The 18,427-nt window shown below is 38.9% G+C and overlaps 1 protein-coding gene across 3 annotated transcripts in view; it reads left to right on the forward strand.

Annotated features, from left to right (window-relative positions):
* LOC114454366 (RNA-binding Raly-like protein) overlaps positions 1 to 18,427 on the forward strand; it is a 143,416-nt gene that overhangs the window by 100,587 nt on the left and 24,402 nt on the right. The window contains exon 1 of one of the 3 annotated variants that reach the window (XM_028434795.1): positions 10,200 to 10,343. The exons of the other annotated variants lie outside the window; for them this stretch is intronic. Coding sequence (XP_028290596.1) covers positions 10,307 to 10,343 — 37 coding nt within the window. The 5' untranslated portion in view covers positions 10,200 to 10,306. Of the gene's footprint in view, positions 1 to 10,199; positions 10,344 to 18,427 lie in introns of those variants that run through there. 3 annotated transcript variants of the gene reach the window in all.

The raw sequence follows: 18,427 nt of genomic DNA on the forward strand, positions 1-18,427 counted from the left end.
TCAGAATAATGACACATGTACGTCGACACACACATTTGAAGAGAGAGGATTGTCTCATAGATTCAAATTTGTTTTGGTAAAAAACGACATTTCTTTGGTGAGATTTTAACTTTTCCTTTGGAAATATTACATCAGCACTGTATAACCTATAATTTTCCTTGTGAGATTTATTTTTATTCCTGTTTTTTTTTCTTTATTGTTATAATTGTTAGCCTTACTTTCCTAAATTAAAGTCTACTTACTTTAGTTTAGTACTTTGATCGCTTCCAACCAAATAGTTTTATGCAAAGGTGGGCCATTTTTACTGTCTCAAAATGATGTGTGTTTATTCTATTTTTTTTTATTTATTAATATTTTTTACATTGCACATGATGTCAAAGGTCAACACTACATGAAGTGCACTCTTTTTAAGACAACGCATGTTTTATTATTGCAATTAATTTTTTTATTGCATAATTCTGACCATCACCAGCCCTCCCTAAGGAAGAGTAAGAAACACTTTATTAAAGGAAAAATATAAACGGAAGTGTCTATTGATATGGAAACGTATCAATAGACACCGGCCAATGAGGGGCACTATGTATGCATGGACTGGCAGTCTATTGATACGTTTCCATATGAATAGCCACGGTGGCTATCCGTATGGTTGCCGTATCAATATACCGACCTTTTATCCATACGCAGTGTCCCTATTTGGCCAGTTTAGGTCACGTGACTAAGACTAAACCTCACCCTAACCCTAAAAATTGTTGCGATATAGGATTAAAACCTAACCCCAAACCTAACCCTGGATTTTGGTAACCGTAGCAGTAGCACCGGGGGTTGTCCGTACGGCAACCGTACAAATAGACACTTTCAATATAAAAAGTGAGGGCAGTGTTACACCAAGGTGAGGGGGAAGGGAACAGGGAAGAGGGAGTCAGGGTAGGAGTCGACTGTTTTAAGGTGAGAGTGAAATGTGATGTTATAGTTGTGCTTATTGTGTTGTGTAATCAGTTCAGCCAGTCTGGTGACAAGTGTGGAGAAATTGAAGCGGGTGACACAGCACCCAGCTTAGGTGTCATGGTGGTGGCCGTGAACAGAGGGAAGGAGTGAGTGGTTACACCTAAAAGTGGTTTATCCCACAGCCCTAGACATGCTAGTGCATCCATGACCAATGTTTGTGCAAGAACCGCTCCTGCGAACCCATGTGTTTGAGTGTTTTATTTAGTTTTTTTCCATTCTAATCTTTAGTATTATTATGGTTCCGATAATGTACTGTGTGGGTGTAAATATCTGAGAGGCAAGAAATGATTGCAAAGTACAAAAACAGCCAAACAAACTATAGAGTCAGAAACTATTGAGAGTATGTATAATATATATAGAATTTATGATTTTAGAAGCTAAACTATACATTTATAGGAATGAACAAAGCACAGCTTTTCTTTTTGTAATGTTTTGTGCAGTGCATGTTCCCTCCTTACTTTCTTATTATTTCTGTTACTTATAAACAATACATCTTGGGAACTCACGTGATTGTGATGTCCATACGTTTTAAATATGTTGAATTACAAATCAAATTGTACTGTTTTTTAACAAAAGAAATGGAAAAATTTTAAAACTTGCTTGTATCAAATATATGTTAAGCTTTACAGGACTGAAAAACATCATGAAGAATATGAATAGTCTTCTATTGAAAGTAGGCACAGATTGTACTCACCTGTTAGTCATCATTTCAATGTAAATAAATAGTAAAAGGACCTCACTTAACTTATTCAGTGCTTTAATTACCACTAACGAACTGGTAGTCCCAAATAACAATATCTTGTATTATAATATTCACACACTAATAGAGAAAGAGCTGCCATGCAAGGCGCTAATCTACCATTGGGAGCAGTTTAGAGTTCAGTGTCTTGCCTATGGACATGTCAACACCTGGGCAGGTACTGTATATCCATGGAATTGCACCACCAACCTCTCAATCAGAAGTCAACCCTTCTACATCTGAGCTTTTTTGGCTGAAAGTCTGAGAATGCAATGTGGAAAAACTGATAAAACTGTGATTATGTATTGTGGACGAAAAGAACCGGGGGGTGGTGAACCTGCATGTCCAAGCGGGACGTTTGCGGCTGGATACGCACTTGACCCTTGGAACAGGTGGCGAGTTGTGTGCCTGTCCATCCTTTCCGTGGAAGACGTGGAGGACATCTACATGATTGGAATAATGATAGCAGGCATGCTGCTGATCGGAGCTGGTGGTTTCCTAATCTATCGAAAAGTCCGTACTACGCTGGCGACTGTTTTGGAAAAGCTGCCAGTGATTTCTGAAGGATGTAGCAGGGCTCTGAACACTCAGACTCATGTGTTGATCCATATCAAAAGCAAGCAAGAGTTGCTTTTGGATCGTCTACGCGTTATGGATAACAACTGGGAGAAGTTGGAGACCCGGAAATTAGGCCACTCATTGGATTACAGCAGAGAGACCCAGGACAGAAGGCTATTGAAAATTGACATAGCTCGTATCAAATCACATTGCTTATCTTCCTTTCGGCTCCCCAGCCAGCCAAGGTTGTCTCATCTCTTATCACCAGGAAGTTTCTGCAGACGGCGGCTCTTACCCCCCACTCCCTCCACCCGCTCCTTCCCTACATTCCCACCTGGAACTGTTGATGCTGAACTTTGCCACACGTCATCTGGCTGTTGTCAGCAGCGCAGCTACAGGTCTTCAACTTCAAATGCCTCGTCGGCCATCTTCTTCCCCCCTCCCATCCGCAGCTGCATGGCGGCGTGGTTGCAGCGCCCATTGGCAGCACGCCCATGTCCCCAAACGGCTGGAATCCTGCTGTTTTTCCAGGTCTTTATCAAAAAGGAGTCTGACTTCCATTCTCCTTAGCTTGCTTTTTCCTCTGTAAAACAGCCAATCTCCAGTTAATCTCAGATACAGGATGTAGAATAAAGAATAAAGACAAATCCATCACCTCACTTCTCTTCTGCCCCCTCTCTTTGGTTAAAATCATTCAGTGGCTCACTGACTTGTGGCTCCATTACATCCAGGAGACGTTATTGTCAGTGTGTTGGATTTTTCTAACCTTGGCCACCCTGTGTGGTTTTGCATTATCTCTGCTGTCTGGGTGAGCGACTGTGGCACTGATAGCATCACAGCTGAATTAGATTTGGCACCCTTTAATGCTTGTATGAATACCAATTGCCTCTGCTTCTGCATTTGAATACTTCCTAATGTGATTTTTTTTTTTTTTTTTTTTGCACTCTGGTGACCCTGACAGATGGAGAGAGGGAGCAGGAAGCAAAAAGAGACACTGTTTGTCTCCAGCAGCGATCTAAGAGAGGGAGGCGATGAGTTAAGAACGGATAATGCAAATAGTAGCGTAAAAAACACACATTTGGAACAATTTAAAATGGACTTGTATGCGTAGATGGAAATCATCAGAGACTCCAGTGAAAGAGGGATTGTTCTAAAAAAAAAAAACAAAAATGGAATAAAATAGCCATTATTATAGGTGATCTATACATGTCTTTATTACAGTGGCAGCCTATAAACACGTTCAATGTGGACCTACTGATTTAGACATTAATAATGTTATTTTTATGTTTATAATCTAGAAGGCGTTAGTGATGCCAATTAAAACAAGTAGGTAAAAAGATGTAAATAATCACTGAATACAGAAAAAATCACACATGTGCACATAAGAATCCAGTCACGGCCAATATTGCGCTGCAAAATGTTCAATATATGTTTATTTTTGGAAACTTTTTGAGTGTTCTCAAGGTGAGAGCCATCAGACATGACAAGAAAATCAATGGCTTTCACAGAGAACTCAGCAGGAAGCCTTTTGCTTGAAGCCATTCATTTTGTTTTCAGTCGGTGCCTGCCTGCTTACATTTTCAAGACATTTTGATAAAGGAAAAGGTGTTTTGGTTGTTGCCTGTTTTTATTTATTTCCACATTTTTAAACACCAAAAGAATCTATTTAAGTAAAACCTGAATGTACAGCTTAGAAAGGAGGGTGGAATTAGTTTAAATTAGTTTTATGCACAAGTGAAAATATGTGCTGAATTTATCAAAATCAAGATGAAAATCCCCTCCTAAAATTCTTGGTTCAAAGGTGTTCCCTGATAGTAAATGTGAATATTACCCTCGATTATTATTGGGTCCACTCCACACATTTCTGTCATGCTGTGTGTTTTCCACTAGAGTGTGCAATGTTCCTTCCTAGCACAGAGCTGTTGTCTGAGCTTTCTAGGAAGAGAGATTTTCTGCAGCTGATGCCCTGGGATGTTAGGAGTGCATCTCCAGTAGAAAGTCTGCTGCATTGTGCAAGATTATAGCACATGCGTAATGTATAAAAGCACAATAATTCCAGTAAGTTAATTTTGGTCATTTAATTTTCTGTTCAGAAAAAGAAATTGAAAAACAAAACAAAAAAAACAAGTGGGTATTTGATTTTCATTTTCAAATTTAAAAACTAAAATTGAAATTCAAGGCATATTTCTTCAACGGGGTGAAGAAGTACGGAAGCTTATTGCATTCGCTTCAATAATTGTTTCTGTTTTTATGAGTAAAATAAATCTGATTTTATGAGTAAAGTTTTTTTTTTTGTTTTTGAGTAAAATAAATCCTGTTTTTATGAGTAAAGGTTCTGTTTTGATGAGTAAAGTTTCTGTTTTGATGAATAAAGTTTCTGTTTTGATGAGTAAAATAAATCCAGTTTTTATGAGTGAAGTTTTTTTGTTTTTGAGAAAAATAAATCCCATTTTTATGAGTAAAGTTTCTGTTTTTATGAGTAAAATAAATTCTGTTTTTCTAAAATCCTGCAATTTCTCAGAAAAAAAATTGCAAATGGTTCTTCTAAATTTCACAAATATTGAGCACAAAATCAAGTTATTTTGAAGTGAAGATTTTTATTTTATTTATTTATTTATTCAGTTTATTTCCGACATGGTTACATTCACTTTTTTTTTTTTTTTTTTTGTACATGCCGAAAAAGGAGACGAGAGAAGCAGTTTGCTTATCTGGGTCCCGTCCCCTGTTTTACCATCGCAAATTTACAAGGGTTTACATGTCTCTCTGGTCAAACATTCTTGAGTTGTTCTGAACAGTCCTTTTTTGTGTATTCTCATCTGTAGTCAGTGTTGTCTTGTTTTTATTCCTCCTCCTCTCTATCGTTGTTCGTGTTGGCCTTGTTCCCTGCCAGACGTTGTTAGCATTCCTCCAGTTCAAGAATAGTTCCTCTTTCGAAGGTGTTTGGAAGGTTTTTCCCTTTTCATCCATAATGTCACCACTCGGGAATGTCTCTTTTGGACACACAAGTTTGCAGCTTGTTTTGTCTCTACGTCAAGGTTAATCCAGCTGTTGTTAGTTCTATTGGCAGTGTTGTATTTTCCACTGTTAGATTTAACTTGTATAAACACATTATTATATCTTAGTAATGTCACTATATCAAGATCCTGCAAAGACTGTCATTGTCCAGTCATTGGTTGGATATTGTCGGTGCCTTATATACTTTATAGATAATTTATGTTGAAATGAAAACTAGTGCACAATATTGTTAAAATGAGGTAATCTTATGACCTGATGTGCCGAGCTACTGCAGTGGGTGACACAAGATGCTTTTGCGATCACTCAGTGCCACAAGCAGTGCCTGTCTAATGAGCTCAGACAGGCTGTAAGTCATGGGCCAATGAGATGTGAAGGCTGGAGCAGATTTCTATCCATCATGTAGAAAATCTTTCCCTGGGGCATTTTCAGCTTCCCTCTGTCCAAGCTTTAATGAGGGTCGTTTGTTAACAGGCCATGTATTTTCAATGACAGTCAAATGCAGAGCAAGTTACCTTCAGCGAAGGTGTAATGGATTGTACAGGGATTTTGTTTTGGGTTTTCGTTTGACATACAAATAATAAGTAATCATCTATTTCTAGACCTACTGTACGTTAGAGATCTGGATGAGATAAAGCACATTTCTCAGCCCTGTGGTACATAAGACATGGATTTAAACAATGTTCACTGTTGTGTTTTTAAGCAAAAGAACAGAAATTGTTTTGTAGCAGTGAAATCTTTTTACCAATAACTCGTGATCTGTAATAAATAAATAAATAAAAAACAATGAATATTTGATTGAAAAGAAAACAAACTAAACTATTCACAATTATAATAAAAACCACATTTTTAAAAAAGAATATATTCCAACAAATCACAATGTTTCCCATGACTTAAAAGGGTTTTGTTTCAAATTAAGAACCACAAAAATGATTAAAAAAAAACCAAAAAAAAACACTGTATATACACTTTATAATGCGCATTTCAGTAATGTCAAAACAAGTCTTATAGAGCAGCAATTCTCAACTGGTGGGTCATGACCCAAAAGTGGGTCGCAGACCTGTACTGGGTGGGTCGCGGACAACTGGTCAAAAACAAATAAATACTTAATGTCTAACATGCTGGTCTTGTCTTTATATAAAATATGTATAAATCCATATAGAAGGGTCCAGGTCAAGGATGGTACATGATAATACTAAAATCTTTATAAATATATAGATTTATGTTTTAAAAAAAGATTGTATATATATATATATATATTTATTTTTATTTATTTTATTTATTCAGTTCATTTCCGACATGGTTGCAATCACAGAAATTCATTTTGACATTCAGAGCAGAATCACATTTTTTTTTTTTGTTTTTGTCATTTTGCATGCCGGAAAGGGCGATGGAAAAAAGCATTATGCTTATCCAGATCCGTCCCCTGATTTGAACACAGATAATTTTACATCAAACCTTGTTTCTTCCCTTGTCAAACATTCTCATCTTCTTCATAAACTCTTCCAGACACAGGAAGAAACTGTATATATATATATATGAGTGTTTTCAACAGCTATTTTTGAAAAACTAAATTTGGTTGGTTGAATTCTATAAACAAAGGTGGGTTGCGTTTTAATGACTGTGGCAAAATGTGGGTCCCATGAAGGTAAGACCAGTTGAGAACCTCTGTTATAAAGGATAGCGTACCAATATATGAGCAGCAGTGCTTTGCAACTTGCCAAAGAAGTAAAAACCCAGAGAATTCTCAAGATGAAACACTTTCCATGAACCACAAGGTCATACAACCGTATACACGAAGGGGCGTTTATTTTGATAACATACCTTTTCATATAAAGTGGACGATGTCACCTTAATCATTTTATGTTGGCTATTAAGGCCTTGAAAGGAAGACTGTACAGAGTGGTGCAAATAAATGCTGTTTTTTTACCTTATTATCATGGGCAAAAAAATGTCGCAAAAACACTTTGGAACAAGGTTTTTTCTTCCTGATTTTGGATTGTTTTGTGTTTTTTGTTTGTTTTTGCCGTCTTCTGTACTTGTGTACCTGCATGTGAAGGGCTTTCCATTAGAGAACCGTGTTTTTTGGTTTTAATTTACCAAACATATCTAAAATCTCATCCACATTCAGACAGGTAAGAGCAGATTCAACACGGAGATACTATTGATCAAACTTTTGCTTGTCGATTAAAATAAAATTAGCCAACTCTCTGTATAACTCATTACTTAGTACAAAAAGAGGGTCCATTGAGTATTTAACCCACAAACCAACAAAATCTCCCAACGGAATAAGTTTCTCATAATCAACATCTATCCTGTTGCTCATCTTTGTCTCCATAGCAACAGCATCTCCTTTGCAAGTACAATGAGATCTACGGTACCTTTTTCTTTAGTGTGCAGGGGCGTTGATGGAAGAATAGAAAACAGACATTAACGGTAACTCTTATCATTCATTTATTGTTTTCAGTCCTGCTGATGATATGCGTGTCCACTGGTTTTCCTAAAAAACAAATGTATTCACACTGTCAAAAAACCTTTATAGATGGACATTTGGGGTAATAGATGAGTTTAGGATAAAGATGCAAGTAGATCAGAGACCAGCTCTGAGCCTTTCCTGTGTTTACAAAGATTATGTCAGACTGGTATCTATTGGGAACCAAAGGGAAGAGAGCCTGTTAAGGGGAAGGTGTGCACTCTGAGTGTTAGATGTATAAAAAGGTCAATTTATGCAGTGTGTACAATAGAAAAGTATAGATGGCTTTAAATATATGGGTTAAACCAACCAACCAAAAAAAAACCGAGTGCACAAAAGCAGGCTTGAGTGAAAAAAGATGAAGGTCAGGGTGGCCATTACCCTTGTAAATGCGCAAAATCTAAATAACGCAATAAAAACTTGTAATGTAAACACCTGAAGTTTGAAAAAACGCTCAAATATTGCTAAAAAGTTTTTACTCTTTCAGGAGGAGGAATTTCAGATGTTTCGACATTGAAATGTTTAGCAAAAGCTCCACGGAAGCACTTTTTCCGCAAACACACGTCACATGACGTGACGTACCTGGTCACATGACCACTTCTCTCCAAGAAAACATGTTGTTAAACAGAAGAGCAGACCTAGGCATTTCTAAGCATACTGATACGTTCACACAGGACGCGCCGCAAATTTTTGTGACACGGGCACCGCGGGAAAGCTAACGCAGGATCGAAAAACTTCTTCCCCATATTCACTTCATATGCGCGTCTAAGTGAACATAAAAAGTGTGCCAGCAAAACTCCCACGTATAATTGCTGGTCTTCACCTTCTGTGGAAGCTGAAGAACGCCGGCGTTCCTGGATTCACCAGGTTAATCAGTGACGCATCCAACTTTGTGATTTTCACTGTTTTCTTTAGGAGCTACACCAAATCCTTCGTGGTCCGGTCCCGGTAAAAAAAAAAAAAAAAGACAGAGCTCCGGGTGGTCACACCACAACGATTATTTTCTCCTCCATGCTAAAATGGGGGAAAAGACCGGTTTCCCCATTGACGGCCTGACGTCATTGACAACAAGGACTCTCATTGGTTTTTGCGCCTGCGTGTGCGTCATGCCAAACATTCACTGGAGTTTAATATTTCCAACTCAAGCGAATGACGAATGGGAGGGTGCATGCCGCGGCCAATGCTGTTGCCACTCAAATCAAACCGCGAGAAGAATTTGCCCCTTACCGCATCTTCCCATTGACTTTGTACGTAATCTGGCCGTGTAAATTATTACTGCCGCGTTAGACAAACAACAAAGGAATATGAAGTGTTATAAGGAGGTTTGGAGCATCCATCTCCCTGCAGCAAAGTCTCGCGGGATGAGATTTCACAGGAATTACAAGGCTTCTGCCCAAAACAATCTTCAATGGAAACACGTTCAAAGCACAGTTATACTTTGTCAACATTAATAAACATCACTTATTTTATCTCTTAACATTTGCAAAACAGAAATAGTACTGGTATGGTCAGTGCCTCCCACGTAGACCCTTTGCATTTTTGCAAACATGTGTACCCCCTCTTCATACCATAAGTATCCTCTCCATAATTTCATATGCTTTTTTCATTTGCGGAACAGTGGGCTCTCCTAAACCCCTAACTTTGTCTAGAACATTGGTTCCCTAAGTCTAGCGAGTTAACAATTATTAAAATATGTTCCATAGCACGCTTTCCCACATTTTAACATTTTGAAAAAAATGTAAATCCAGGGGTGTTCTGACACAAAAACGCATAGACTCCCAACAACAAAAATATTAAAACCTATATTTTCATTGATTAGGAAGCCTAACAAGGTAACCAATAGATAGGAAAGAAATTTGGTATTTCTTTTTAGTGTATTTTACAGCTGATTTAGGAGCCGTTATCATAAGAGATGCTAACAGAAAGTTAACACAAAATAAAGGTTAACTTTTAGTAGTTTATTTATTTCAGGCTCAGTAATTATGATTAATTGTAATTGAACTTTAGTAATTGAGAACATAATTGTCATGACTTTCTGAGGATGAAAAAAATAATCGTAATTGAATTATAATTGAACATGGGTAATTGAAAACGTGATTGAAATTGAAAAATGTAACTGACCCCAACCCTGCTCCTAATATCAAATGAACAAAAGACACATAAATCACAGGTAGCATTGATAAGAAGTAGTGATCTTTTTTTTTCCATTTGCTTCTTGGTATTTTCCTGAATGTGCAGCTGAGCAGCATTGAGTCCACTCCCCCTCTCCATCCCTGTTTGGTTTGTTCCACCACCCCCTCTCCATCCCTGTTTGGTTTGTTCCACCACCCCCTCTCCATCCCTGTTTGGTTTGTTCCACCACCCCCTCTCCATCCCTGTTTGGTTTGTTCCTCTCTGAAGAGGCACCTTCACTGCTCAGTGTGAGACTCAGTTCTCATTGTCGGGTCAAACTGAGCCTCACAAACTCCTCACAAACCACACATTGTGTCTGACTGAGCGCAACGCTGGACCGCAACATTATGACCTGGTATAAGAGGAAGCGCCGTAACAACCGATGTAAGTTAATTCATCATTTAGTTGACCAGAATGCACCTAGGAAGCCTTTTTGCTCTCATCTAGACTTAAATAAAGATATATACTCAGTTTAAACTGTGTCTAATGCCTGTCTGAATGCAGTTAAATTAGAGCAGGTGTAGTTGAATGGTTCTATTGAGCGTAATTTCATCATCATGAATGGTCTTGAGGAAGCTATATTTGTCAATTAATGGACTTTACACACAGGGGTATTTAATGAGATGTGACGTAGATATGATCAGTAACAGCAAACACCTGTTGAGTGTCTTCTCATGCAGAACTTGCCTTTTAGTGCCTTGCATCCTTTGTGTTGTTTGTATGCTGAGTTAGTTCATGTAGACTAGTTGCTGCTTTACACGGGTGTGATATGGAATGATGTGTTGTAAGCCTGGACTTAGAAAACAACAATTTTTTTATTACCTTTCAAAATTGGGTGTTTGGAAAATTATTTATTTAATTTTGATTGTAGAAAAATGTGTTTTTCCTAATACCTATTATATTTCTATATTTGGAAAATAAAAGGTTGAGGCCATCTGCTGCTATATTTTGTGTCCAACGTGAGGATGAGGAAACATTACTTGCAAGTTTTGTATTTGCCCTTTACTTTACAAAAGTGTTCTCTGCCGCATTTCTTTCTCTCGTCCTGGCCTGGATTCATGTGCTATGAGGATTGAGGGCTACAGAGCATGACAAATGGATGTGCCTCGGTGTGCTGCAGATGTTACTTTGTGTTTGTATGTGCATGATGTTAGGTTTGTTCTGGAAATCAAGGAACAATCAGTGCAGGCAGCTAGATATTCTACCTGATGTCCTCCCTTGTATTTTAAACCATGTGTCAAGGGCAGTTGTGTTTGTGTGAGTGTGAAGGGTATGTGAATAAGGATTTATTTTTTTTGTTGTGGCTTCTTTCAACTCAGCCTATATATACTAAGAAGTTTAGATTTTTCCCATCAAGGAAAGAAATATAAATCTAGTGGAGCCCAGTCGGCTGCTCGACTACCTTTGAATAAATCACAAGCAATTACTAAATATATTCTGTTCCAGATACTTGAGCGGCTACCTAAGATGCTGCACCAACAGTTTAAAAATTCACTGGCTCTGACGGATCCTGTCTTTTTTTCATGAACAAGCAACCACATAACATGAACCTTTTTTCTTGGAATTCGGCCGGGAACTAATGAGATTTCTCTATCCGTGATGAAATAATACGACATAGATATATTAAGATGCCCCCCCCCCCCTCCCCAAGTCTTCGTCTCTCCCTCCAGCAACATCACTTGCATTTAGTGGAGCAAAGGCTGTTTGGATGGTTGCCAGGAGAAGAACCGGAGTGACATAAAGACTGCATTCAGCATCACACGCACTGACATTTGTAAACGTTCTTTGTCAAGTAAAAACACTTAAAAAGTTCTTCAGGGAAAATGACATTTTTTGTTAAACATCAATTGCCTTTTTTGCCTGCTTAAAGTCTTATTGCTACCTCCCTTACTGTGCCCAAATGATCCTCTTTTTTTAAAACGTTTGTAAGTGGGTCATTATTCATATCTGAGGAACAATCTTGGTGGATTATGCAGGTCGCAAAGAGCGACGTGAGTTAAACCCACTGCCATGTTTTTATCTTTTCTGCCGGTTCCAGAAATGCCCAGGATTGGAAACTGATCTCTTTGGACTTTGTAGAGAGATGGATGGAGGATAGGGCAGCAAGCTGAAGGTCATACTTGAGTGTTTGCAAACGAATGACTTCCTCCATTTGTGATGGGACGTTGCAATGAAATCCAGCTTTTGACCATATCATGAGGTAGAACCATGCAAGGATGGTTTGAAGCAGTTGGTTGTTGGTTTTTTGGGGTTTAAGGGAAACCAAACCCAAACATGTGATACTGGTGTAGGATTGGAAGCGAGCGAGATCTTTGTAAAATATACACACATACATTCTTCAGAAATGAACAAACATGAACTATTAAACTTGGATTTTCAAAACAGTGACAGAGTAGTGATGCCCTTACTTACCTCTTATTGTCAAAGTAAATTTAATAATAATTATATGATGAAGTAGTATTCCAAAATCATTTAGTTTTATCCAGGTGCAGCTCACCCTTTACTTTGAAAGGAAATTGAGGATTGTATCCTTGGTCTTTTTTTCCATTAAAAAAAAAAATGAAAAGTACTCTCCTAGAATTTATTTAATCATCCATGTAATAATAAAAAAAAATTGCTCTTGAAAGAAGGGTCGCGCCAAAAACAGTTTGATTTTTTTTTTTTGAACACCTTAGCAGGGGTAATCAAAGGCTGTTCAAAACAAGTTTGATAATAAGAGAGCCCAGGGTGAGGTTTAAATCAGGTCTCATGTATGCCAGGCAGGAGAACATCCAACAGGCTAAACTATGGTCTCTGATTATCTTTTCAAAATGTTCTTAATTCCATATCAGAAAATAAATAGCGTAACCATTTCTGCATCATTTCCGTACAGTTTATCAATTTCTGCTTTGTTTTAGTTTCATTGTCTTTCTCCATTTAGATGAAACAGCAACAAAATGACAGAGATACCCTAATCCATCCTAATCCCATTGTCCCCAACCTCTGGGCCGTGGACCATTTGGTACCAGGCAGCAGAAAAAGAATAAAGATTTTAAAAATGAACTGTCTTGTGCTTCTTGTTCCAGCCTTTCATACACACCCGCTATGTAACATCACCCAAGTGATTGTCCCTGGAACTACTCATGTGACTGATGTCATCATCTTACACCACATCCTGCTTTTTTAGGTTTAGAACTTAATGTTTGCTTAGCCTTCAATACAAATCAATAACCATTCATTGTATGATCACCAAAATAGCACTCCCTATCGTTGTCAACATATTTTGCAAAACACAATAAAAGTCAGACCTCAACAAATCCTGAAAAGCTGAAATAAACAGTATCAACACTTGTGAATTTCAACATCTCCATAGACCATATGAAAGCATTATAACTGGAAATGTTTCCAGCAATACACTTTTGTTCACTCCTTTCTTTCTCTTATCAAAAACTGTCCTTATAGGTCAAGCCTGCGTGGCTTCTTAATTCTCTGCCCCGTCGCAGACTAGAAAGCACGAGCGCTAAGGCAACGTCCCATATCAGCACGACCGAAAGACAGCTGTTCCCGTGAGAAAGAGACACATCAAAGACTCGCACCTGACGCAGATATGCAGCCCCGAGCTATGGTCACCCAGGATCACCCACCCACCGATCGACCCACAAACAGCAAGACAGCACTACCAGGTGGCCCACTGCTCCCTTACCTGCCAGGACAGTGGGCGCTACCCCCCACAAATAGCACTATCCTGAGGGGCAACATAACCCAGCATCATTCCCAGGGCAGATGCTAACAATACCACCCCACCCCCATGCCACAGGGGCCCACCCCCAAGAACGAAGAAAGAAGAAGTCAAGGGTTCTTATAAGCAGCCACTCATCTTAAAGTCCTTTGCCTAAACAAGAAATTGGAGAAACGATTTTGAGACAAAATAAAGAGAACTCACCAAGAATCAATGACAGATCATGAAGCCTTTGACCATTACCAGAAGTCAACACTGCAATTTGTGCAAACAAATTCCGATTTGTCAAACAACCCTCAAAACATAAAAAACCTCCAAGAGACCAGTTGCATCCTCTCATGTTGGACAAGGTACCCAGCATCCAGCAAAATGCTGTTTTGGCTCTGGCAGACCACAGTGAAGAGCTGGCTACGATTGTAGTGAAATAAGACATCCTGCTTCAGTTGGTCCCGTCCATTCCTTCACAGAATTGGTATTGTAAGAAGACTGCAGCGTTTGTGCTGTGGCCAAACACTACCCTGAGCTGTCCCATGCTGTGATGGACTGTGGGGGAATGGATGCTTTGATCCTCTGTTTGGAGGACTTTGACCCCGGGATAAAAGAGGCCGCTGTCTGGGCTCTGGGCATCATCGCACAACAAAATGCGATGCTGTCTCAGGCTGTGGTGGATGCAGGTGCAGTCCCTCTGCTGGTGTTGTCTCTACAGGAGCCTGAGATGGCAGTTAAAATGCATTGCAACCTCTGCGCTTAGTAACATGTCAAAACACACATCTGAACTGTCTCAGGTGGTGGTGGACACGGGCGCCATTGCACTCTTGGCACAGATCCGCAGCTAAGATGCCAAACTCAAGAGGCAGGTACTGTCCACTCTCATTCAGATCAGTAAACACTATTGGATGACATGGTGATTGTGACGGACATTTTCTCAGAAATCATGGTCTGCCTCCGGGACCTGGATTTTGAACTGCAGTGGTTTAGTGGAGGTGGTGGACTACCTGGATAAAAACCATGGAAACATGAGACGTTCTGGTATCATGATGCTGGGATACGCCGCGGCTCATAGTGAAAATGGCCGTCATTCTCTCCAAGAGGTTGCACCAGCTGGCTGTCTGTCTGTTCGAGGAAGATGAGGATCACATCAAGGCAGCCACAGTGTGGTTCATTGGCCAGAGCACGCAGAGACTGTGGTTAATGCAGGCCTACTGCCTTAAGTGTTGCAGCTCTACACGGAGGACCTGCAGCTCAAAAGTAAGAAGGCTTTGAAGAACATCATGCTGGAGTGTACTCACTTGCCCAGTTTGGAGCCTCTCCTCTACAACCCCCCCAGCAACATCTCAAGCATGTGCTCGGCCAGTTCAGCAAGGTATAGCCTCATGACAGGAAAGCGTGCCAAAAGTTTATAATGAATGGTGGTTTGAGAAAAGTACAAGAGATGGATGGAACACATCATGGCCATAAACAGCTGCTTTCCCGAGGAAGTAGTCCAGTATTACTCATCTGGCTATTCAGAGACATTATTTGAGTGCTTGGAGACGTACCAACCAAATAAGGTGGACCACTCCATTAGAAACACAAGACCAGCCAGGCCTGCAACACCCAATGGTAGCCAAGGAGGCCCCAGCCACCCCTCTCAAGGACCGAGCTGTCCTGCCAGAAGACCTATAGACCCCAGGCAGAGAAACAGCGCCCCAACCCCCCCTCCCCTCGTACAGCAAGCCCCGGGGACCAGGGACTCCTGTCTGAGATCACAGCAGAAGGGCCATGACTCACACAATAAAAAAAAAATGGCAAGTAGACTGGACGCTTTACTGGCCCTACATGAAAAGTAACCTTTAAAAGTTAATGGAGAGCCCTGGGTAGCATTGTGACAGTTCTACAATATAGGAATTTAATGTATTACAAAATTATTCAATTTGCCATCTTTATTTTTGGAGAGCCAGTTATTGTTTTGGGGGGGGCATTCGACTGATAAACATCACTGTCTACATGAAAAAACTAAAGTAAGAATGAACATCTCCAATTGATGTTTATCAGAAGGTAATTTTATAGCGTTAGAAACGCTTTTCTGAGAAATAGCTGTGATGGAGTTGTTTATCATGTTTTTGAATATCTGTTTTTCAAACCAAACAAATAACATTTTCAGTCAATCTCTCCTTTTGTTGTCGGTGCAGCATCATAATTCTTTGTAATAGTGCCACAAAGCATTTCTGTGGCAGTGCACACTATAGATAGACAAATGCTCAGGTTGAAACAATATTGCATTTCAGGATCGAAAGACAAATGGTCAATCTTTTGTATTTTCCTCTGCAATGATGTGAAATATTAAAGGTTTTCATTCCTGATTTTTTATTTCAATCATATAAACCAAAGCAGTCCACATCATCTCACTATGCATTTTGATTTGTGGTTTTCCTGAATAGTTATGTTTGATGTTTGATCTTCAAAGGTTGCAAAAGAACAACCTTTGATATGCACATAATCCCCCATTTCCCTCACTGCTGTGTTATTGTGTAATTATACAAACCTTGTCTGCAGTGCTCAGTGCTGACAAGTGCCTTTAAACAAGCCAGCTCTCTTTTTCTTTTCCGCCACTGCTCAAAATGTCTTGCGCTTTGATGGGATCATAAATGTATTATTTTACTCTGAACAGCCTATTTAGTTTTTGATGTGCTTTGACGACTTTGTCATGAACGAAAAGATAAATAAAGGTTTGTGTTTACCAATCAATCCCAATCAATCAGGTCACCGTGAAAATCCATAGTAAAGACTTTATTGCAGCCTTGGATTTTGTTGCTGCCATTTTTAGTCCTCGGAAATATGTACTCTTCTATAACTCTTTTGTACATTCTATAATTTAGATGTTTATTTTGGCTTTTGTTTCTTGCTTTTTGTATTTTTTTATCATGAGTTTCATTTTGCTGCCAAAGGGAGTTGTTGTAATTTCATCGATCAATTGTTCTGCAATAAGACATTGACAATAAATGATTCATATTTTTCTTTATCCTATTTGTAGAAATATGAAAGGACATACTTCAGTTTGATAATGCCCTCTGTAGTGTGCACCAATAGCAGGTCACGAAGTCTAGTTTAAATGAGTATTAGTGTCTCAAATTCCTTTTTTGTAAAAGCAAATCTGTTTTTTTTAAATACAGCAAACAAATTCCCAGCATTTTTTGGCCTCCTCTTCACATCTATCACCGGCCCAAGTGTTCCCCCCACTGTGATACATTTTTACATGATTAGGTACTTTTCTTTAACTGATTAAGTTGTTTGAAAGATATCTTACCATTCCCTGAAGAGATAATTGACAGCTTCCTTTGTGTCCTATCTTTTCAGTTTCCTCTTCCTTTTCTCAATGCTTGTTGTTTATCTTGCCAAAATGGCATTTGGAAGAATACCAGAAGAAGTGGAAGAATATCCTGAAAGGAAAAAAGAGCCCTACTGTGATGTAGATACAACTTTATGTATGTTTTTCCAAACACTTTGGAAAATGAAACCATTTTCTTAGTTGAACTCCATAATGATACAAGAAGCTCTTTTACAGTCAAATAATTGTGCACTCGACTCGTGCAGTCTGGTTTCTAGAGATGCACCGAAGTGAAAATTCTTGACTGAAACCAAAACTGAAAATAAAGACACCAAGGCTAAAAACTAAAACACCGCGAAAAAATTCTGCCAATTATTGCATTTATGCCTATGACTGCGTACTAACCTCACTGCAATCAAGGTAATGCAATTACATAAATGAATATTAATGCTTCAAAGAATGAATCAATTAAAATATTGTGAAAATATTTATTTAGCACCGACATTCCAATAATGGACAATATAAAATAAAATGTTTAACGTGACCCCAGTCATGTATACTAGGCTTCCCAGCGATCTGATTGGCTTTGTCAGATTAAACAATATTTTTCACTCTATGGTCTGTCTCAACCTCTGCTTAGAAGATGCTTTAGTGCTCAGATGTATTAAAATGTTTTCACCCAGACCGAGGTGTTTGAGCGCGTCATCGCAACATCCTGTTTCGACCAGTTGAAAAAAAATGTTGGTGGCCGAGGTCATCTCCAAAATCGAATCACTTGTTCCATATTCCATTTGTGATTTCCTTTTTTTTTCTTCTTCTTTACTTTGTCTGCACATGCTGTCAACACTACAAGAAGTGCAATACTTTTAAGACAGCAATGCATGTTTTGTTGTTGTAGTTAAATAAATGAATTTATTTTGTTGCATAATTGTGACCATCATAAGCCCTCCCTAAGGAAGGGTAAGAAACAGTTTATTAAAGAGAGAATATAAAAAGAGAGGGCATTGTTACAGCTTGGTGAGGGGGAAGGGAACAGGGAAGAGGGAGTCAGGGTAGGAAAATGGAAGGCTGGGGAAGAGTTAACTGTTTTAAGGTGAGAATAAAATGTGACGTTATAGTTGTGCATGTTCTGCTTACTGCTTTGTGTAATCAGTTCAGCCAGCCTGGTGACAAGTGTGGAGAAAATGAAGTGCGTGACAGTAATTTCCTAAACATTTCATCAAAATGTGTCTGAGTTTTTGGACCATTAGCTGGCAAATAATTCCACATCGGGAAAAACATAACCTCCTTGGCAAAGGTAATGATAATGGTTATTCCATGATTTTGAAAAAGTTTCATTTTAGCTTAAGTACAACTTTGCTCTGATCAACAATAATGTTATGCCTGGTGTCAGCTGAAGTGAATAGAGCTTATCTCTTTATCATACTTGTGGTACAATACCGT

Source organism: Gouania willdenowi, chromosome 20 (genome assembly GCF_900634775.1).
Source record: "Gouania willdenowi chromosome 20, fGouWil2.1, whole genome shotgun sequence".
NCBI lineage: Eukaryota > Metazoa > Chordata > Actinopteri > Blenniiformes > Gobiesocidae > Gouania > Gouania willdenowi.